Source organism: Rhineura floridana, chromosome 1 (assembly GCF_030035675.1).
Source record: "Rhineura floridana isolate rRhiFlo1 chromosome 1, rRhiFlo1.hap2, whole genome shotgun sequence".
Lineage (NCBI taxonomy): Eukaryota > Metazoa > Chordata > Lepidosauria > Squamata > Rhineuridae > Rhineura > Rhineura floridana.
The window spans coordinates 39,657,299-39,679,786 of NC_084480.1; the positions used below are offsets into that span (position 1 = coordinate 39,657,299).

General features: G+C 41.0%; 1 protein-coding gene across 5 annotated transcripts in view; it reads left to right on the forward strand.

Moving 5' to 3' along the window:
• Positions 1-22,488, forward strand: part of ZSWIM6 (zinc finger SWIM-type containing 6) — a 117,084-nt gene that overhangs the window by 85,245 nt on the left and 9,351 nt on the right. For all 5 annotated transcript variants that reach the window (XM_061618872.1, XM_061618882.1, XM_061618891.1 and 2 more), the window contains 6 exons: positions 5,060-5,239; positions 7,773-7,949; positions 8,204-8,350; positions 11,534-11,680; positions 12,684-12,944; positions 15,481-15,616. In XM_061618872.1, coding sequence (XP_061474856.1) covers positions 5,060-5,239; positions 7,773-7,949; positions 8,204-8,350; positions 11,534-11,680; positions 12,684-12,944; positions 15,481-15,616 — 1,048 coding nt within the window. The remainder of the gene's footprint in view (positions 1-5,059; positions 5,240-7,772; positions 7,950-8,203; positions 8,351-11,533; positions 11,681-12,683; positions 12,945-15,480; positions 15,617-22,488) is intronic.

Below are 22,488 nucleotides of genomic sequence, written 5' to 3' on the forward strand. Positions count from 1 at the left end.
TATGTTTCAGGCCTCCACAAATGTGGAGCCTAACACAGCCTCTTACAGTGACCTTCAAGTGCTTGGCAGCCCTCTCCTTTGTGTTTTTCCTGCAGGCAGCAGATCCAGGGGGCTTACTGAGACCCTGGTGAGACACCATGCAGCTGATAGTCTCATTTGGCTTGGTGGATCACAAGTTGTGCAGATCTGGTATATGCTCATTCTGGGATTAAGACGATTTCTCTAGAATCCCGAGATCTCTACTTGCTTAAAAAAAATAAACCATCACCACCACCGCTTAGCCCACATGGCTCTGAAGCCATTGGATTGAGGGGCTTCTTCCTACATTTCAGAAAGTAGCAATGAGGGTCCTGTGACACGTTGTTGGGAGTCTGCAAATCCTGAGGATCTTTTTTTAAAAGACTGGAAAAGATTTTACGATTGGAAAAGTATGATTGAGTGGGCAGTGCCCACTCACAACCCTGAGGGGATCCTGAATAAAGTTTCCAGCTGTCAGAAGGGCAGTCATGGGACAAGGGTTAGCTTCTTTTTACAAATGAAAGCAAGTTGGGAGGTGTTGCTTTGAAGTGGTAAAAAGCAGTCTTCGGCTTAAAGACTTGTAAGCCAGAGAGAGACGTGGGGTTGGAGTTTGCTCCCATAGACCTGGCTTTGTAGTAAAACATTTTTTTTAAAAAATGCTTCAATAAAAGCTGAAGTCTGATTTGTATCAATTATGCAATCTAAATGGTTGAAACAGCAAGTGCAGGGGAGGGGAATTAAAGCACTGCCGCTTTGACCAGTCGAAACTTTATTTAGCATCCCTTCAAGGTTCTGAGACTTCACTAGGCATCGTCCATTCATTGAAATATACTTTCCCAGGCATAGAATTATTTTTTTAAAAGTAGGCATGTAAAAAAAAGTTGGAAGTTGATTTCTCCACCCAATATTTTCTGTGCTTTTTCTACTCGTGTGCTGGACTCTCAGAATGCACACTGGTGAGTTTATGTTCCATGCCCCACAGCAATAACCTTTCTGTTCCCTGCCTGCTGATTTATAAACTAACCTCCTTGATTCTTATGCATCAGAGTAGCTGTGCCCAAGGTGTGGAACTTGCTGCACAGTGCTAACCATCTAATGTCCTCCTTAATGACCCTTCACTACCTTTTCAAGATGCATCTATTTAAGCAGTTTTGAAAATTTATCTGTTTAGTTTTATGTTTTATCTGTTGTCTGACTGCTCTTGTTTGTTTTTTAAAAAACAATGCTGTATGTTTGCTTTTGACTCTCATATTCATGTAATTTTGATTCTACATTGTTGGTCCCCTTGGCTCCCCTTGGATGGAAAGGCAGGGAACTCTAAAATGTTGTTGGCTTTTTTATATATATGTAATTTAAATTTCATCAGATTTGTAGAAAGCAAGCATTAATCTCAAAGGAGCAATTGCATGTGTAGCTCCTTAGTGGCTTATGAGGCTGCTGCATGCTGAGAAGCAGTTAGTAGTACCTACTGTTGGTATAACTTAGCACTTTAATAATGCCACCTTGTATTTATTAGTTTAAATACTGATGTAAGAAGAAACTTCAATCTCTCATCTCTAATCTCATTCTTTTTTTTTACCTGATGGATGATAAAACACTGTCTGATGGGTCTTTGTAATGTCTGTGTTGGAACTAGAGGTCTGATGTAGCAGAGCCACCTCTTATTCAGGTCAAGGCAATGATTGTGGAACTAGAACTGACAATATCTTACTGAGATGTGACAGTTTTAATACTCTTTCCCTTGTGTGAAATTAATATCAAATTGCAGTCGCAGCATGATGCGTCTTCCAATTATCTTCAGGGAAATACGGAATTTGCATATTAGTTTATTATGTGTGTTTGCCTCTTCACTGGGAAAAATTTCATAGTAGGGTGAGTTGCATTTCTCTCTGCTAATGAACGGAATCTAGACATGTACCTCCAAAGATCTTTCAAATTCATGCCTGGGTCAAAGTTCCATGTTTCTGCTTTTATTGTAATGGTGGCTGATAGTAGTGAACTTGAGAACAACTAAAAAAAATATCATTTTTCAGTTACATAGCTTTGTCTGGGGTAACCTGCAAAGATAACCTGCAAAAATGTGCGGAGAGTGATATGCTTTTTCAGTCTGGATGGATGTTCCTAGCTTGGCTACCCCGGGAGAATGCAAAAGGAGGTGCAGGAGGCTGGGCTTAGATCCTATCAAATTCCCAGAAAAATCAGATTAGCCATCTGTTCTTCTTTTGTGTCTGACCCATGGAGTAGGTAAAGGGAAATGGTCCTCAGACACCATTCCCCCTCTCTGGAGAAGACTGGATGTGCTATTGGGGCTGAGCACCTATCATCATCTGTTAGGTGAGATGGAGTGCATTGACCCAATGGGCTGCTTGTGCCTACCCCCCACTGTTGTGATGTGATGCAATCACCAGGTGCCCATCAGCAGAAGAGAAATGCATCTTCTCAGCCGCAAGGACTGAATGATCTTGAAATTGGTGGAGTGCAATATTTTAGCCAGATTTCAAAAGAGCTACTCCAAATTTAATTTGCCTCTTGGGGCAGGCTACTGTGAAGGTGGTAGGCTTTGGCTCTGAATTCCTCTGTCTATTGAATATATTAACCCCATGCCTTGGTAGTTCCCAACTTGGTACCCCCAATGAGTCTGGTAAGGACTCTTAGAAGCATGAAGGACACTTAAAAATTGTTGAATGCACAATATCTTGTGCTAAGGGTGTTCAGAAATTCAAGACTACTCTACTGAGCCAATTGCAGAGTATCTCCTTTATTGGTATCTAATCTAATACCTGTTGTGGGAAGCACGTGGTGTATGTTTTGTAACTAAAGCATATAAGGAAGGAGGTTACAAGCTGATAGCTTGTCATTTTTTTACTGTCTCTTAAGAGCATGCCTTCACATTGTTGAGAATATACTACCTACTTTTGGATCTGAATTACTTCTGGGGGTCAACATAATATGGCAACCTTTGTTGCAGATACACATTTGCATTCTTTGTTAGTCATGTTTGGCTGCTGCATCTCCCTCTCTGAAAGGCTGTCATTCATTTCTAGCAGATTCTGCAGGTCTCTGAAGTGTGTAAAAACTCTTCTTTGATGAACAAATGAAGTGTTGCTAAATAGTACTTGTAGATGTCTTCACTGTGCTTGTCAGGAATCTGCAACAGCAATAAGACAGCTGATTTTTAAAGCAGTGTCTTTATATTTAAAAATGTTCTGGCAGTTCCTGATTTATTCATGCCTCTCCTAGCAAGCAGTGTCAGGGATGTAGTTTCTTCATTGGTTCAGAGTTAAATGTCAGCATAAATTGAGATCTGTAAATTTTTATGAAGAAGTGTTTCTTGTGCATAATTGGAGGAATAATTATAAAGCCTATTTCTATTCTTGGAAAGAAAAGGCAAGCACTACTCTCTCCCTCTCCCCCCCTCTCTCCCCCTCTTCCCCCCCTCTCTCCCCCTCTTCCCCCCCTCTCTCCCCCCCTCCTCATGGCAGTATTGTGTGTGCGCTTAACATGCTCAATCCTCTTTGGGTGGTTTTGGAATTGGTGGTTTTTTTCAACTGTGGAGGTTTTTTCCTCCATTTTGGGCTTTTTTCTTTTGGCACAAGGGTAGAGATACTCTTGGCTGCTCCCAGGTACATGGCAGTCTTTGATTTCTTCACTGTCTACAGGCAGTTGTCAGTGTGAACCGAAGAATGGCCCGTCCAAACAATGAGATGGTTTATTTGACCCATTTTATACTTATGTCTGTGTCCCTGCCTCCTCCCTTTCAAGCCCTTGGATTCCATTGCTCCCCCCCCCAACACCTTGTTGAAAGCTTTTCACCACTCAAGATGTGTTTAGGCATTTCATGAATCCATGGACGGGTACATATGCAAGTCCTGCCTCCGATGTCCTTGTGGGTGTCTCCCTGCCCACTCAGTCTCCAACTGTTCTGGTGTTGAGCATAATACCAGGGGGATTTATCATTTTACTTGCTTTTGCTTGAATGCAAATCGAACATTTTATCTAATCACAGACCCTGGATTATCAGGGTCCCCAATCAAGTAGAAGGTTCTACTTGTGCTCAAGTGAATGCCCCTGCAGTTATGCTCTGCATAATGAAGGTTGGGGGGGTAAGCAGGTGGGGCAGTGCACACTAGGGCATTGTGGGCGGGTCTTGCATGTGTGCCCCTGTCCCTATCCACAGATCTGGCTTCACATGTTCAGGCAAACACCTGAGCACTCCTTCATACTCTCAACATTTTCTGCCATTAAGTCATTACAGGGCTGGGTCCCCCCCCCCTTAGGGTTTTTTAAAAAAGATTTTTTGTACTTGTTCATATTTCAGGGTTAACCCAAGTCTGCTAATAACTTCTGTGTTTCTGGGTGCTGTGGTTTTGGCTATATAAACATAAGCACACAGAAGACTTGAATTGGCATTAGTATATAGATTAAATTGTTTCAGAAGCCTGCCAATCACGCAGTCTTAACAAGAGTAATTTTATTATGCATAATTGTTTTAAAATTGTAGATTGTATTTATATTTAAAATTTTATGTTTTGTGTTTAATGTTCTCTTTTATTTTTTTAAAAAATGAACATTTTAAATTGTAAACCACTTTGAGGTCTTTCATCAAGTAAGTGGTGTATAAATTTTCTTAAGTAAATAAATTTATTTTTAAGTTGATATTTTTATTTGTGTAGGCTGGAAGGTTGGGATTATCACAGTTCCTGAATATACAAATTTTAAACTTTTAATGGGAGATTGACTGCAAGTTTCTTGAGAGATTACTATTTTTTCCCATTGGTGTTTTGAGACCTTTTGGATTTGCTGTTGTGGGTTTCTCATAACTATTTCTGCCAAGATGCCTATTTTTTTAAAAAAAATCTTTTGGATATCCCCTCTCAAGAGACTGAAATAACATTGTGCATGCACTTAACAAGAAGATGGCAGATTGGGCAATGTCATTTTGCATTGTAACATTGGCATCCATTTAAAGACTTGCATTTGCTATGCTTTCCATAAAGTTTAAGGTAACTTGCCCCACGGGGTTTTGTGTGTCACTTAATAGGTGCTCTTTGGATGTGCATAGTCTTAAATCCCCATTGCAAGGTGGAACAAAAGGCCAGTTGGCTGAAACAGCTGAAGAAATGGAACAGTGTTGATGTTTGTCCCTGGGAAGATGGGAACCATGGAAACGACCTGCCCAGTCTAACCAATGCTTTGCCTCAGGGTGCAAATGCAATCCAAGGTGAGTCCTGATTTAATGTACCCACTGAAATGCATGTAATATAATTTAGAGATTCTGCCTTTACCATTATGTTCATTTGTTCTGCAGTAACTTTTGTGCTTCAGATTTTTCATATTCAAGGCCAAGGAAGGTGGTGTCACTCTTAGTGGAAAAATTAAGGTTACACGTTGTACACCAGAGGTGGGCAACATGTAGGCTGCACATGGCCCTTTGTCTTGCTCAGTGCAGCCCCAAAACCCCTTTGATATCTCCCAACCCTCACTTTCATCAAGCACTATCTAGCATGGAAGGAAAATGAGCAGCCAGTGGAACAGAAGATCACCCACTTCAGTGCCTAGCACAGGGGTCATCATGCCATTGCCCACAGGCGCCGTGGCACCTGTGAAAGCCTTCACCAGGTAGCCCAAAATCTGAGCATTCATTTTTTTTAAATGTAAGTCTTTAGCCCTCCTGGAAAGAAAGTTATGGAGAAAAATGTGCAGGTACCCTTCTAAGCAATTTCTATGAAATGAGCCAGCCTGGCTGCTCCTGCTTGTCAGTGTTATTAGCTAATGAGTGAAGTCCGAGATGCAACTGATACCAGGCAATAGGAATCCCAAAAAAGTTGGAGGAAATTTTTTTTCCTAGTTTTTTTCTGAAAAACAAAAAGGCTTAAAAAATGGAAAACAGTTTCCCCATTTTTCCTTTTTTTGGGGGGGGGCTACACATCTCTAAAGATCCTCCGTGGTGCAGAGTGGTAAGCGGCGGTAACGCAGCCAAAGCTCTGCTCACGGCTGGAGTTCGATTCCAAAGAAAGGAGGGAGTCGAATCTCCGGTAAAAGGGGTTGAGGTCCACTCAGCCTTCCATCTATCCGTGGTCGGTAAAATGAGTACCCAGCATATGCCAGGGGGTAAAGAAAGGCCAGGGACGGAACTGGCAATCCCACCCCATATATATGGTCTGCCTAGTAAACGTCGCAAGATGTCACCCTAAGAGTCGGAAACGACTCGCACTATAAGTGCGGGGACACCTTTACCTTTTACACATCTCTAACTTCAATTCCCATCATCCCTGGCCATGCTTGCTGGGGTTGGTGGGAGCTGTAGTTGAGCAACATCTGGAGGGCCACAAGTTCCCCACACCTGCTATAGTCACCGTCCTCTGTGGTTAGACCTCCAAGAAAGGAAGCAAAGGACAAGGCAGTGAGTTCTTTGTGGAGATAATGGAGGTGTGAGTGTGGTGGTGATATTAATTTAAGATCTTCATGACCTCACATTCTCTCAAGATCATCACCATCCAGCACTATTTCAGCCTCTCTTAAAAGAAAAGTAGCATGGGTGGTAGTGACTTGAGAGACAGAATAAGGATGGAGTGTCACTAGCCCGCCCACTGCCCTCATGTGGCCTCTGCAAAATAACTTCTGAGGGAATGCAAGCAAGGTTGCCCACCCCTGCTGTATGTACTTCACTGGCTGCATGCATAGCCACTGAAGGCATCTGAGCCATGGCCTATTTTCTTTCTCTATACCAACCACACTCATGGCCTTGTCAACAAGTTCCAATCCAAATCTCTCTGAGTTTCTTCTGCATGAGCCTTTGCTCCTAAGTCATTCAGGAGCTGTATTTCAGCTACTGGAACTAACTATATGTTGACACTTATTTTGTCCACTGCTTGCATCTGCTGTTCTCCGTTGCCACATAAGATGCGAGAGCGTCTTCCTAGCTTTGAGTGCTGAGGAAGCAAACATATTTAGTCTTCTGGGAGAGAATATTTGTAGCTGATATTTATTTGTTTAAAATGGAACACAGTGCTTGAGGCTGCATTAAAGTAGGAGCTGCATGTACTTGGGGTGCGGTTGTAGCAGCATCGCAGTGTGTGTGTGTGTGTGTGTCTTGCCAGTCCAATACCACCAGTAGCCACATTATGAGAGAGCATTCAGTTCATAACTCAGTACAACACGTTACCTCTCAGTTCTCTCATACAAAGTTTCATTTAGCTTGCTAACCTTACTTCCTATGTGACACCCCCTCTCCCCAAGCAGGCATTACGCAAGGATGTCAGAAATCCTGCTGTCATGAGTCCACATTGTTGCTGCAGAGGGAGTCTCTTCTGCTGCTTGGAAGCATAGTGCAGTTTTTATGCATTTGTGTGGCTTTAAAGGGGTGCTGCTGAATCTATTTCCTTGGCTTGCATCTTGGTGATTTCCGACTCACACCACCCCACGCCCCAAATCCTGAATTTCTTAGGCATTTCTCTTATTGCTTCTACATGTGCGTGAACATTCAATACATGTTGTATACATATATAGTGTTAAGGCAGAATGAGTTTTGACCATTTGTAGGCCACCTCTAATTAATAGTAACCTTAACAGAACCTTGTGTGTGTGTGTGTTTTTTAAAAAGAAAGGAATAGATTATATAATCTATTTTAGAATATCTGTTCATTAGGCAGTGTGTATGGGTTGTATTAGAGGACAGTGGAGTGGAGTGTGAGTGATGTGTTACAATGTGAAAGAATAAAAACTGATGCTGTTTGAACTTGTGGGCCTGACAGATTCATCAAACAGGTCTCACCGGACGGTGTTCACTCGAGCCATTGAGGCGTGCGATCTCCATTGGCAGGACAGCCACTTACAGCACATTATCAGCAGTGACTTGTACACCAACTACTGTTACCATAATGATGCTGAAAATTCACTCTTTGACTCTCATGGGTGGCCCCTCTGGCATGGTAAGTGTCTCAACCAGAAAGACATTTCCATGAGTTGATGCTTTGTTCAGTTTCTGTGGCACTGTTTTTAGGGATGGGGAGAGGAATGAAAAGTCTGGCAACGGCAACAGAGCTTCCTTTCAGTTGGTCTTTTCTTTTTAAAGTCCTGTTTTCATAGATTCTTAAATAAAACTCTTTTGAATGCTCTCCTAGCATGGGGTTACTACAGATATGGATGCACTCTTTAATAACACTTTCCCCCTTCTCTCTGTTAGAACATGTGCCTACAGCCTGTGCAAGGGTGGATGCACTAAGATCTCATGGCTATCCAAGAGAAGCACTGCGGTTAGCAATAGCTATTGTCAATACTTTAAGGAGGCAGCAGCAGAAGCAGCAGGAAATGTTCCGGTTCCAGAAGAAAGGTAATTGTGGGCGAGAAGATGGCAAAAGGACACAATATGGGGAGAGGAAGGCTGGAATGGTGCCAAGTTGTAAGGAAATTGTACTTGAAAGAGACTGAGTGTGGAATGACTGCCTGTAGCTGGCAGTGAGAGGTCATTCATTGCCAAGCACTCCATAGGACTACAACAGCTTTTGTGCCTCTGGATAAAATAACATCATAACAAGAGCTATAATGCTGGCTTACAGATTGTAGGTTCTTACTACTCTTCTCCCCACCCCACCCCCTTTTATGCCTAAATTCAAGCAAGGAATGTTGTAGAAATATATTTCTAAAGTAAGCAACTGAATGGAAAATTTGGAAAATACTGCTTTCTACTCCCAATCTTGGAATCTCTACACACTGGATCTGGGATAGGTAGAGCATCCATCTTGCATGTAAGCTTGGTGATAAATCTGGGGTGGTTGCTGTGTAAATGTGTGAAAAAGACATAATCAGGTTATTTGTGCAATGCTGAATGGGTCTAATTTTTCTTCACAGAAACTAAGCATTGGTGTCAAATAACAAGTTTTTGCTTGTTTTTAATACTATTTATACGCCACTCATTTATTTTTAAGTAAGAGAATATGCCAGGGTCCCTAAACAGGTACTATATTTCTGTCTTCTCTCTTAAGGAATGTATGTGACCACGGTCTCACTTTCCACATTCCTTTCTCTATGTTAGTGTGTTTTGGGTGCAGCTATAGCCAGGCCACCTCCTTTGTAGATAGAGTGATATTCAACACTAGATTAGATCCTGCCTAATGGGTCCAGGAGGCAGAACCTCATACAGTGTTAAACAGCACCCCATCTTCAAGAACAGAAATTCATCAGGTAAGAATGGTTGTTTTTAGCATATATGGAACTGAGGTTGTCCTTGAGAAAGAGCTAATAGTATTTACTGATAGTGAAGGGCCTCAATGTAACAAAGTTCTATTCATTAAAGCATTTTGAGATCCACTTGTAGATCTTTATTTTCAAGAATTTTCAGCGAGACTTCCATCTTCAAACATGTTATCACAGAGGCCTCATTTGCTTGTCATGGTAAGTCATATACCATGGGTTACCATGAGCACGCAGATTGTGCCTGCTTCACTCTTTGCTGGGTGGTTTCACTTCTCTCCACTAGTGCTGGGGAGAAACAAACCATGATCCCTGTTTTAGCATCTGAACCATCTGATCATGATTTGTTTTGGGGTTACTGATTGTGGTTTGATAGAACGAAACAGACCACAATCCCTAATTTGAACATAACACTAAACCAGATATCATAGTTTGTTTCCTCTGTGCACTAATGAGGAGGAGTAAAACAGCCCAGAGAGATGCGTTCATGGGAAACCATTAACTGTACTGTGATGTATGACCTGGGCCATAGCTTTGCTGCAACTTTTGTTTCTTTCAAAATTTGGAGGGCTCCTGCACCGGAAGCCAGCTGAAGATATTGCATCAGTGGTTCCTCACTTCCACCTGCTAAATTGCATTTACTAAATGACTAAGAGTAATCCTCCCCTATAAGCTGTTACTGTATTATAGAATGCTAGGTAGATTACATACAGAGAAACTGTCCACAGGAGAATTTCTTGGACATGAGAATAGTCTATGTAATGGCCAGTCATTGTTTATGGCTGCTTCTGCCATTTTCTGTACTGGTATTTTTACTTCAAACCTAGATTTCAACTAATATTGACAAAGAGGCCAACAGTACCTAAGAGTCTGACACAAAGAGCAGCATTTAGCATGTACCCTAGTAACCTTCCTGTCAATTTCATCTGCAAAAGTTAGTGTTTTATTTGCCCCAAACTGGAAAGAAGTGAACATGGGGGAAATAATATATGTAGAATTGCAATCCTTAATTCATTCTTTTGGGATAGTGCACTCATTGGAAAGGAATTTGGGGTGTGTCTAACTTCACACCTAACTGCCTGTGCCCTGCAGTAATTGTGTTTACTCTATAATAGTTGGAAAATATAATAAAGTAAGCATAACTAGGGGTTACTCTTGGTTTTGTGGATCTCAGACAAGGGACATGCAGGAGCTGCCTGCACAGAACAACTTAACTGCAGGGCCTCCTTCACTCCAGTCACACTGCTCTCGGTTCCACTCTCACCTCCTTTTTCCCTGAAGCCAAACATAGGTGCTGCCAGTGATTGCCCTTCCTTATTGAAAAATAGGAAGCTCCAGAAGCCATAATGCAAGGGCACCTTCTGGTCAGGGCTAGGGGAGCCTAAGGAGTGCGTGAAGTTGCATTCCATTTGTTTCCAGTGGCTTTTCTGTCACTGCAGGAGCCTCTGGGGCAATCTCCCATTTCCTAATGGAGAGGGCACTTGGAGGACCTCCTGTATCCTGATGAGGGGTTTGCCTTTCAGCTCTGCAGAGAACAGTAGTAGGCTTGGGCTTATTCTGTCCCCAGCATTTCCACTTGGCAGTAAGGCCACGGGCCTCAGGAGGTGCCTCTGACACTGACAGTTGATCTTGTCAATGAAGGATCTGCTGTTCTTTCAATTTGCAAAGAAGACTCAGCTACTTTTCAAGCTAACTAGATCTTTTAAAAAATGCCATGTGAAATGCGTGTGTTTTTGTTCCTTGTTTGACAAGATTAACTTAATTAAAATAGTGCTCCTTCATTTTTCTCGGCAAGGAAACTAAAACAGATATCTCTTCTGTGCATACCGCCAGTGTGCTTCCTGTTTACAAACTCTTCAGCAATGAGAGTTGGGATAGCTTATAATCAAGGGGTCTTCCATAGACCGTAGGGGTAGACATTTTTTATCTGTGGCTTGTCATGATAGGTAATAATAAATTGCTTTGTCCTAATTGATGCACAGTACCACTGGCTTTGTGTTCCTCTGTTTATTAGTGAGGAGGGAACTGAACAAAATGGTCTTATGTGCTAGGCAAAGCTGTGTTCAGTCAATACTCTTCTGCAGTTGGCACCAATACATCTCCCTGAATGAGAACCTGTTTTGGACCTTCTGCATAATGTGTGAACTGCTTCTGCTCAGGAGATCTGGATTCAAATTCCAGCTCATGAGTGGTCATTGATGGTGGCTGCTAGAATTTCCCTGTCTGAAAAATCAGAATGTTGAATAAAAAATGCAAGCTGCTTTGCATATTAAAAGCACTGTATGATCAATAAGGCTGTGTGTGTGTGTTTTTTCTGATGTAGAACTTCTCCATAAAGGAGTAACCTCTATAACTAACCTGGAAGGCTGGGTTGGGCATCCACTGGACCCAATTGGCACCCTTTTCAGTAGCCTTATGGAGGCTTGCAGGGTTGATGATGAGAGCTTCCATGTGTTCTCAGACTTCACAGGTAAAACTTGATTATAGGTTAACCTCATATGCTTATGGAAGCATTTTAAAGCATGCTGTGTTTTGAACTAGCTTTAGAACTATGATTTGCAATCGTGCTTGAATTTTTAAAAAGTGACTTAAACATTAACTGCATAGGGGTGTTGAAGGGGTTAAGGGAGGGATTTAGTGTGTATTTATTTTATTTATTTATTTATTTATTTAATTACGCTTTTAAACCGCCCTATAGCAACGAGCTCTCAGGGCGGTGTACAGCAAGATAAAACCACATTTAAAAACTAACAAGTGTGGAGTACAGCATAATATGTGTGTAATTTGTTCTTACCCTGCTGTCGGAACATATGAAGCTGCCTTCTACCAATGCAGACCATTGGCTCACCTAGCCTAATATTGTCTACTCTGACTGGTATCGGCTCTAAGGACTTTTCCACCACCTACTTCCTGATCCTTTTTAATTGGAGATGCCAGAGCTTGAATTTGGGACCTTCTGCATGTAAAACAAATGGTTGATTATTATTATTATTATAATTAGTGGTGTTAGTAGTATTGGTATGAATACTTTGGTATAGTGCTTTCAAGTGTACTTCATATCTAGTTCTATTCTTTCCTATAACCCTGTGACAAAGTATTATCTGCCATATTGCAGATGGGGATACTCAGGTTAAGAGAGTAGCTTGCCCAAGGCCACCTTGTGAGTTTGCGGCCAAGGTGAGATTCACACCAAGGGACTTCCTGATTCATAGCTCAGTCTTTTGGCCACTCTGCAGCATTAGTTCTCAGTAGATAGCACTGCTGATAAACTCCGCTTTCTGTTTTATTGCAGCTGGTTTTTCTATCCTGTCACTTTGCTTACAGTAAATGTCAGCAAATATCAGGGTGGTTGTTTTTGTGAAACTTTGTGGGAATCTTGCAAATGATACAAGAGAACAGGCACAAATAAGGCATGTAGCTGCAGGTAAACTATTGAGTGGCTTGATGTTTTCCTTTCATAATTTTTGTTCCAGAGAATATGGGCCAATACAAATCTTTGGAATACTACCACCTGCCTGCCCACAAATTTTTAGAAGAAGGAGAATCTTACTTAACGCTAGCTGTGGAAGTGGCATTGATAGGACTGGGGCAACAGCGAATAATGCCTGATGGCTTGTATGCACAAGAGAAAGTTTGTCGGAATGAAGAACAGCTAATTTCCAAGCTACAGGAAATCGAACTGGATGACACACTGGTGAAGATTTTCCAAAAACAAGCAGTCTTCCTATTAGAAGGTAGTTGACTATTGATGGTAACTACTTCTTTTAACAGTTTCTAATAAAAAGACCAGGTACTCCTTTGGGAGTTGGCTTATCTGGTAATTATCAGGCTCTCTGGAATCTAATGGCTGTTTATAGATCTTCCATCAACACCGGCCCCCAAATATACTGTACTTAAACATAGCATTGATGTAGAGATGGAAAGGTTTTGTCTAGACATTATCTGCATTAAAAAAAAAAATTCCTAGTCAGTTCAGGCTAGCATATAAGGAAACTGAATGCTAAGTAGCACTCTGGGAGCAAGTTCATAATTGCACCACTCCTCACTGCCATCACAACCACTTTCAGTGAAACATTGTAAATGTGTGAAATTAAACTTGCCCTAGACGGTCATTCCACTGACCCACTTAAGATCGCTTATGTGGAATTTCACACTGTGATCTTAGTAATGACCGAAAGTAGCTTCACAGGCTGAAAGTATAATTTTAGCTTATGCCAGAAACCATACTCTGATACTTCTGCCTGAAACTTTCCAAGAGAAGAAATTAAATGCAGTGTCACAGTGTAAATCATAAAAATACAAGTAAAACAAATACGCAGTGGTGCATTTGTATTGTCCTTTAAAGAAAGTGTGTCACCTTCAGACAGGCACACAAGAATCCAGAGACCAAGAACTTCAGTTGCTTTGACAGAGCAAGAGCCATAACTAGGGCTGGTTTGTGCTGGATTTTCAGAAGCTACCTGGCGTACATTCACAATGCCCACAACGTTTTTTCTAGCAGTGCAGTGCTCCTAGGCCCATGTTTATAACTAGTAAAGTTCTTATTTGGTGGTTGTATAGAATAATCTTAAAGTAGTTCAACAGATGAATGTAAGAAGCAACAACAGGCACTAAAGCCACTGGTGGAATTTTTTATGAGTCTGTTTAAAAGTAGTGAATAAATAGTGAAAGTAGAAGATGACATTGCTTTCTGTGTGTCTGATCTGGCCCTTCTGGGAAAAAGAGAAACAGAGAGAGAGAAAAAACATTATTGGTTTTCTTTTAGCATCAAAATGATGCTATTGATTAGCATTTGGTGATCTTTAAAGTGCTTGCATTTTCTTTAGCAGAGGTTTTCAGCATTACTGTGGAACTTCTCATAACAGTGTTTTTGCATTAAAGGGTGGATTCTTCTAACTGAAGCTTACTTTGAGGGGGCACTTGCAGTTCTCCAAAATCAGATATTGATAAAACAATGATAAAACCTTGCCATATTTCCAGTGTTTTTCATAAAGTCCAGTTTTGAAGTTGACAATCTAAGTTTCAATTAAAACATAGGAAGCTGCCTTATACCGAGTCAGGCCAATGTTCTGTCTAGCTCAGTACACTGACTGGCAGCGACTCTCCAAGGTTTCAGGTACGGGTCTCTCCCAGTGCTACCCAGAGGTGCTAGGGATTAAATATGGAATGCTTTGCATGAAGGCTGTACCCTTGCACTGAACTGCAACCCGGCCCCCTTCCCAAAAATAATGTTTGTTATTTAAACTTTGGAGTGGGGGGAGGGAGGTGCAGCCATTCATCACCAATGCTACAGCCCATATATCTCAGTAGTAGAGCAAATACATAGTCTGAATATAGATCAGAAAGCTTTTTATTTATTTATTATTTGATTTATATCCCGCCCTTCCTCCTAGCAGGAGCCCAGGGCAGCAAACAGAAACACTAAAAACACTTTGAAACATCATAAAAACAGACCTTAAAATACATTAAAACAAAACGTTAAAAACATTTTTTTAAAGGCTTTTGCCATGCTACTTACACCTGCCAAGCACATGTACACATCTCAGTCAGTCAGTCAGTCAGTCTCTCTCTCTCTCTCTCTCTCTCTCTCTCTCTCTCTCTCTCACACACACACACACACACACACTCACACACTCTCACACACACACACACACACACACACACACACACTTTTCTGTATGTGGACAATAAGCTCACCCATGTTCTGTCATTTGACTACATCCAGGATGCTTCAGACAGATTGGCTTTATGTGGTACTGTTGAAATGTTTCCTGTTCTGTGCTAACTTCCAGCTGCCTGAGTTTGTGCCACTTGTATTTGGGCAAGAGCAATTTTCATAACCAGTCTTGACATACGAATTGGGAATAGCTTCCATGCCAGTGTGTGAAAAGTGTTACTTTCTAGTAATATAGCTCTTAGAAACTGTCTCTAAAGATTTGTGCTTAAAAATGGCTTGCTTTCAAGTACTTCTCTGAGCTAACGAATGATGTGTTCTGGGCTCTTTGAATCCAACAAGAAAAGCTATAGTCAGGCCACCTTATTTGCTTCAATAAGATATATTTATCACCACCATTTTCTTTTAGTACTGCACATTACTTAGAGGACCCCACACCAGAGAGCTTATTTCTCTTCACTGTGAGTGCTTTTTTTGCAAGGATTATTACAATATTTCTAGACAACTTTTAGTATTTTGATTTTATGTACACTAAAACTGCAGCACTATTTATAAGGCTTTCTGTTTTTTTCTTTCCTCCATCCCTTTCCTCATAGCTGGACCCTATAGCGGTCTAGGTGAAATCATCCATCGAGAGAGTGTTCCAATGCACACATTTGCCAAGTATCTTTTCACCTCTCTCCTACCTCATGATGCTGAACTAGCATACAAAACTGCACTGAGAGCAATGCGGTACGTGTTTTTAAAACTCATTTAGAAAGGAAGCAAAAATCCAGTAAACGATATGAGCCCCCTCGATCCCTAAAGTCATCAGGGAAGGCCTTCCTCCACACCCCTGGTCCTTCGGGGATAAAAGATGGTAACAAGGAGCAAGACCTTTTCTGTAGTGGCACCCTGTGTTGTTGAACTCCCATCTCTTAAAGGGGGTCACCAGGTAAGCTCCTTTGACTATTAGAAGGCTGGCAAATGACTTGTTTCTTTAAGAAGACCTTTGGGGGAGTGATCCTGATAGAGGATGTATATAATGTGTTGATCTGTGTGCATCTACTAAGTGGTTGAAGCTTATATTTTCAAGTGCAAGTATTTATGAACTTGTTTTCAATATATTTTGTGAGCAACCCTGAGGGCCTGTTTGGCTGTAGGGTGGGAAGTTTAGTGAGTGAATGAATTAGTAAGAATGACAAGATTGATTTAAGAAACAAGTAATTTTAACTACTAAACTAAAACACAAATTGACACCCAATTAACACACACCTTGCATAGTATACGTTAATTTTAAAATGTTGTTCTCGATCTTTTGTGATTGCCAATGCAGACTTCAGTTAGTATTTTTCAAATCTTCCAACACAAGCAGTTCACTTATTTTCATTCTCTCTCCCAAAAAACCCACATTGAAACTGAGAGATAATCCTGACTTTCGTCTTTCTAAAAAGGATATTTGGTATGCTTGACACCAAAAGCCAAAATTTGATTTTTGATGTAATAAATTATACTAGGAAGAATTGCCTTTACTTGAAAAGAAGACGACCTATATATGCTTCAGTCTTGCAAACACAGAATTACTTGGAAAACAATGGCAACTTTTTCTCCTTGTGGCTCTCCTCATTCTACGGGAAGACCTTTGCATTACTCAGTTGTGTTTATCATTGCTGGTAGTAAATCCCAGCACTGTAGTCTGTTTAGTCTGTTCTGCCAGGCTGCTTAATCTGCAACCCTTTCTGTTCACTTAAAGCTGTGTGTGTTCCTTTTTCAGGGAGTGGAGGGATAATGTTCATGTTAGATCTATGCTGCTGAATGGTCAGTCCAGTTCTTTTGTCTGTTTCATTATCAGACATTGTTGGACACTCCCACATAGAAAATTGGAATTAAATGAGGTGTGTCATGGCATTAAAATTGCTGATAGTCCCTTTTTGCTTTCAGTACTAAGGAGTTAGGTCTGCCCCAAGGGAGTCTTGAGTCTAAAGTGAGCTTACTCCTTGGGGCAGCTGTGACCACAGCTTATATATCTTGCAGCTTATATATCTTGAAGGAAGCCCTCTGGGAGCACAACTGACATATACTAAGAGCAGGGTGGAAATGGGACCCATCTGATTCACTTAAGATTCTTCTGTTCAGTCCAAGAAATTATCTACTAGAGCTGAGGCAAGTGGAGACAGTAACACAATCTGCAATATGGATAAAGTCTGCTAGAACTCAATAATATGTACATGACATGCGCAGGGCTAAGTACTCTGCATTTCAAAAACTTAAATTAAAAATCCTGTGAGTGGCTATCCAGATTCTATGTCAAGATAAGAGAGCTGCAACTTAGTTAAGTTATGCAAATTAAGCAAGAGTTCCATAATTTATCTTAATTGTGCATTGTATATCTTATAGTTTAAAAAACTATGTGTAAATTACTCTGTTTAAACTTGATGGGAAGAGAGATAGGTATACAACTAGAAGCCTTGTGAGGACAAAAGCTAGCAATGTAAAGCACTGTGCATTGGAGCCATAGATGCCCTTGCACATGCTGAAGGCATCTTCTGCTCAAGGAAGGGCTGTTTCACTCCTCAAGCTAGAATGTGCCAGAAAATATGGGAGAAATTCAAAGGCATTCTTCTACTTGTGCAAAATCTGGTGGAACCTCTTGCAGAAGCAGATGCAAGAAAACTGCTATAGAGCCTGTAGCACCGTATAAAACTGAGTGATGTAGAAAAGTTCTAGTAGAAGCTGAATAGCACCACTTCAGTGTGAAGGAGTAGTAATAATATTTTTGTATAACACTTCCAAGTGTTCAGAACACCTCACATATGTTATCTAGTTCTAATCCTTGCAACAACACTGTAAGGTAGTCAATATTGTCCTTCATATTGCAGATGGATGGGGTGAAAGCTGAGACAGAGTGCATTGCCTAAGGCTACCTAATGAGAGTTCATAGAAGTGAGATTCAAACTGAGGGCTTCCCGATTCATAGCTGTTTCTCTTCCTTCTATCCAGTTAATTCTGTAGCAAAGCTACACAGGTTGTCATAGCTGTTAAGTTTAAGTTCCTTTAGACTACTTCCTAGAACGTCATGTGCATTGCTGAATAATAATAATAAAATTTTATTTATGAGTCGCCTATCTGGCCGAATGAACGGCCACTCTAGGCGACGTACATAACACAATAAAATACAATATAAAACCAATGAAGACCACAATCAATAATTAATCTAAACACCACCCTTCCAGTTAATAACAGCATTAAAAGCTAATTACCCCAGAGATCCCATAGGCCTGCCTGAACAGCCAGGTCTTCAAAGATCGGCGGAAAGCCATCAAGGAAGGGGCATGGCGGAGATCTAAAGGAAGGGAATTCCAGAGGGTGGGGGCCACAATCGAAAATGCCCTCTCTCTGGTCTGCACCAGCCTAGCTATTTTAACTGGCGGGACCGAGAGAAGGTCTTGTATGGCTGATCTCGTCGGGCGGCATAATTGGTGACGCTGGAGGCGCTCCTTCAGATAAACTGGGCCGAAACCGTATAGGGCTTTAAAGGTCAACACTAACACCTTGAATTGAAGGCAGGAATGTAAACTATCTGCAATGATATCAACAAAATAATTTTTGTAACCGCTAGTTCAGGGGTGGCTAACCTGTGGCCCACCAGATGTTGCTGAACTCCCAGCTTCTTTCAGTGCAAGCCAGCATGGCCAATAGCCAGGAATGATGGGAGCTGTATTTCACCTTCTGTAGGGGCTGCAGGTTAGCTGGCTCTGAACTAGATAATGGTGACACTCTTTGTGTAATTAGGTGTATATGCCAAATGAAAGCTTAAGATATTCCCTTGCAAAAAACCTCAGTTGTACAAGTTAATAACATCAAGATATTTATTTTACATTTATATACTGCTTGATTGTAATAAAACCTTGATGTGGTTTACAAAAAACATAAAATACAACATTAAAATTATCAATAAAAGATGGTTTAAAAACAGGTATTAAAAAGCATTCAAAAATTAATTCAAATCAACAATAAACAAAAAACAGATTAAAACACATGTAATGTCTACATGTCCAGGCAGGTATATATAGGAGGAGATGATCTTTCAGGTAACCTGGCCCCAAGCCACTTACAGCTTTAACGTTTAAACGTTTAATACCAGTACTTTGAATTGGACCTGGAAATAGACTGGAAGCTAGCACAGAATGACAAGCACTGAAGTGGTATCACCACATCTATATATGTTAAAACCTGATCATGGGATAGGAATGATTAGTCTAGGTCTGTCTTCATCCTCAAGAAATCCTGAGAGAATTGATCTGCACTGGGATGCTGAAAAGAAGCCTCAACTCAAATTCTTTAGCACCAGGCTGATGCTTCCATAATTAGGAAACAATAAACATTTTCATCAGATTTTTCCTGGAAAAATTTTTTTCCCTTGATTAGGGTCCCTGAAATTGTTAGGTGAGATAACCAGAGAAGCTTGAGCTGTTTCAGTATCTTGCAAATAGAGGTTGGGACAGGAGGGGCAATGCTGTGGACCTGGCCTCCCGGCACCAGTGATGATGGTAAAGTCAGGACAGGTGCACTGATGGGGCTGAAGAATTGGCTGTGCTGGTGCACTTGCACTGCCTTGCCCCACCACTTCACCGTTCTAGTATGCCACAGCAATGCTGCTGCCATCAGGAAATCGGGTCCGCAGCACTGCCAATGTTGTAGCTGTTTTTCCATTTGTTTTGGCTACATAACAGCTAAAGCTTTATTGTAGAACTTGAAGCTTCTGATGCCAGATTCCTAGGGCTGTACTGATCACTATGTTGGAGCTAAAATCCCACAGACGCACATGCACACTCAGAACTCTGCCTGTTCATGTTCCATTTCGAACTGTCCTGTACCTCTTTGACCTTTCAAATGCTGAGGCTGCTCTGAATCATCATGGTAGGGAGTTCATGCAAAAAAAAGCCATGCTATTTTCATTCAAGTAAATTACAGGGTAGACCCTTCTAATAATAGGTCTGTAGTAGTAGGAAAAATAACTTAGCAGCTTGGGGTAGCTGTTTCTGTTACAATATTGTAACTTTTCCAACCGCTTCCTGTATGTAGGTTTGGTTCATTTCTATACGTTAGGCAGAGGCTTTTCCTTTGCAAAGCAAAACAGTTGCCACCAGAATGGTTTCTAAAATTATGTCCACTAGTTTGCATATACTTAAATATAAATTTTCCCCTTGTCCTTTATTTCCTCTCCCTCACATACTGCTGAAATTCTGATTATATCTGATTTTATCACTGGAGAGAACAAGTTAGTCTGATCTCCATAGTAAAATGTTTTCAATGACATTGAGGGCTTGCTGAGGTATCCCTCCACTTTCAAACAGTTATGTTCAGAAGGTTGTTAAAGCTTTACTGCAGAGAACTAGCGTAGAGTAGTGATTAGTGCTGTACTAAGAATGGGGAGACACAAGTTCAAGTTCCCACTCAACCTTGAAAGCTTACTTGGGTAACCTTGGGCCAGTTGCTGTCTCTCAACTAAAACAGAGGGAGTGGGGAAAGCAATGTGCCCTTGCCTTGATCTGCTTGGAGGAAACACAAGACCTTCTTGTGTTTCCGGGAGACCTTCTGCCTGCAGGAAGAGGAACATTGCGCTGCCAAGGAGGGAGAGCCCCTTGTCATCTGCTGCTGCTGTGCTGCTTCCCCTGGCTGTCACCACCACCACCCTTCCTGCTGGACTGCTGCTATTAACAGCTGCCACGCCCTGCAGGACCAGGTCCCAGGTACTCAGCCAGCTGTGGCTAACCTTTTCCACCTGTCCCTCCTTGGAGGGAGATATAGGCTGGCTGGCTGAGAGGCCTGGGAGACCTTCTGCCTGCAGGAAGAGGAACATTGCGCTGCCAGGGAGGGAGAGCCCCTTGTCATCTGCTGCTGCTGTGCTGCTTCCCCTGGCTGTCACCACCACCACCCTTCCTGCTGGACTGCTGCTATTGTATTTTATTGTATTTTAATACTATTTAATTACTTGTTCTGTTGAGTTTGCTATTTATTTCTATGTTTTTGTATTTTATGCTGTTTTACTCTTATGTACACCGCCCAGAGAGCCTTTTGGCTTTGGGCGGTATAGAAATTAAATTAAATAAATAATAAATAAATAAGATATGGATAAACTAAATGACAATTAAGATTAATGTTTGGGATTGGTACCTCTTAAAGATAGCTATGATGGCATCCAAAGGGTTATGGAGGTAGCTTCTGTACTTGCATTGAGGCTTTTGAAACTTTCCTCTTCCTATAGCCTCCCATGCCTCTGAAAATCTGGGAACCCTTCAGACGACATCCAAAGCAGTGGAAGAGCAAATTGCAGAAACTGCATTGCTCATGAGGAAGTTCCTGGGTACATTCGCATGAGGAGCTCTTGAGTTTTAGAAGAACTATAAATGAATGCAATATTTTTATATGTTCAGAGCGTATTTTACTACTTTTAAAAATATGAAACTTGCTGTGTAACTTAAAATTGTGCTGCTTGATATGTTTACGAAATATACAAGTACCAATGCCTTAATTTTATTAAAGAATAAATACAAATATACTCAGCGATGGAGCTAAGAGTTGTTGCATTTAAGCTACCAAAGTATGTATTAGGTTTTGCCAGTTTGAAAAATTGAAAGCAACATAGTAAACTTTTTCTGATCTTCAGAATGGTGTGTAAATCTCATCATTATTTTGCAAACACAGAAGAATTTTAGTTTCATAATTCATCGTTTTAGAGTGCGGTAGTTAAATATTCCTATATTTCAGGAGTGGCAATGAAATTGAATATTAATGTATCAGCATACACAAATTGCAGCCCTCTGCACACTTAGGACTGTATTCAACTAACTAATTGCACCAGTGGTAGACAGTGCAAGAATACCCACTAGCACCAAAGGACCTCCCCAGATCTGCTCCAGAGGGCCAGGTGAGCCCTCAGAACAGCACACTGAGGAGGGAGAAGGGAGAAATGCTTGTGCTGACAGAATAATCTCTTTAGTGCTATGTTAAATGCAACCCTTAATTGGGAGTAAGCCTCATGTACTTAGTGTTATGCCATATTTGGAGTAGAACCATTTATATCAGTGAACAAAAGGTAATTAAGTCTATTGATTTGAATAGGTCTACACTGAGTGTGACTAACATAACATTGGATGCCACCCAGTGGGACTAGTTTCAGAGTAAGAGTAGGAATAGGATCTCGATACAAGTGTCATAGTAACTAAAGAAAGGTAGCTATCCTGAACCAAAGTCTTTTTTTATATTTCAAGGATAATATGTAATATAAAAATTAGCAGTAGAACTCGCATTTATTTCTCTAGTCAAAAAATCCATACCATCCACTTATAAGCTTTCACCTTGGATTTCATGGCCTTAGACAATGGAGTGTTTTCATGAATAGAAAGAGGCTTTTCAGCTCTCAGTATTTGTGTGATGTGTGTGTTCCCGCAAACATTCATCAGTTTTTCACTTGATGCAAAAGATGGGGAAATTGGAGGCAAGTGAGAAGCAAGAGGAGTTAGGCTTATTACAGTTGGAATGCTGTAGTAGCTAACATTGCTATCTTTAAATATTGGATGTGGAACTCCTGCATAAAATTGGCTGTCATATTTTAAAATGCT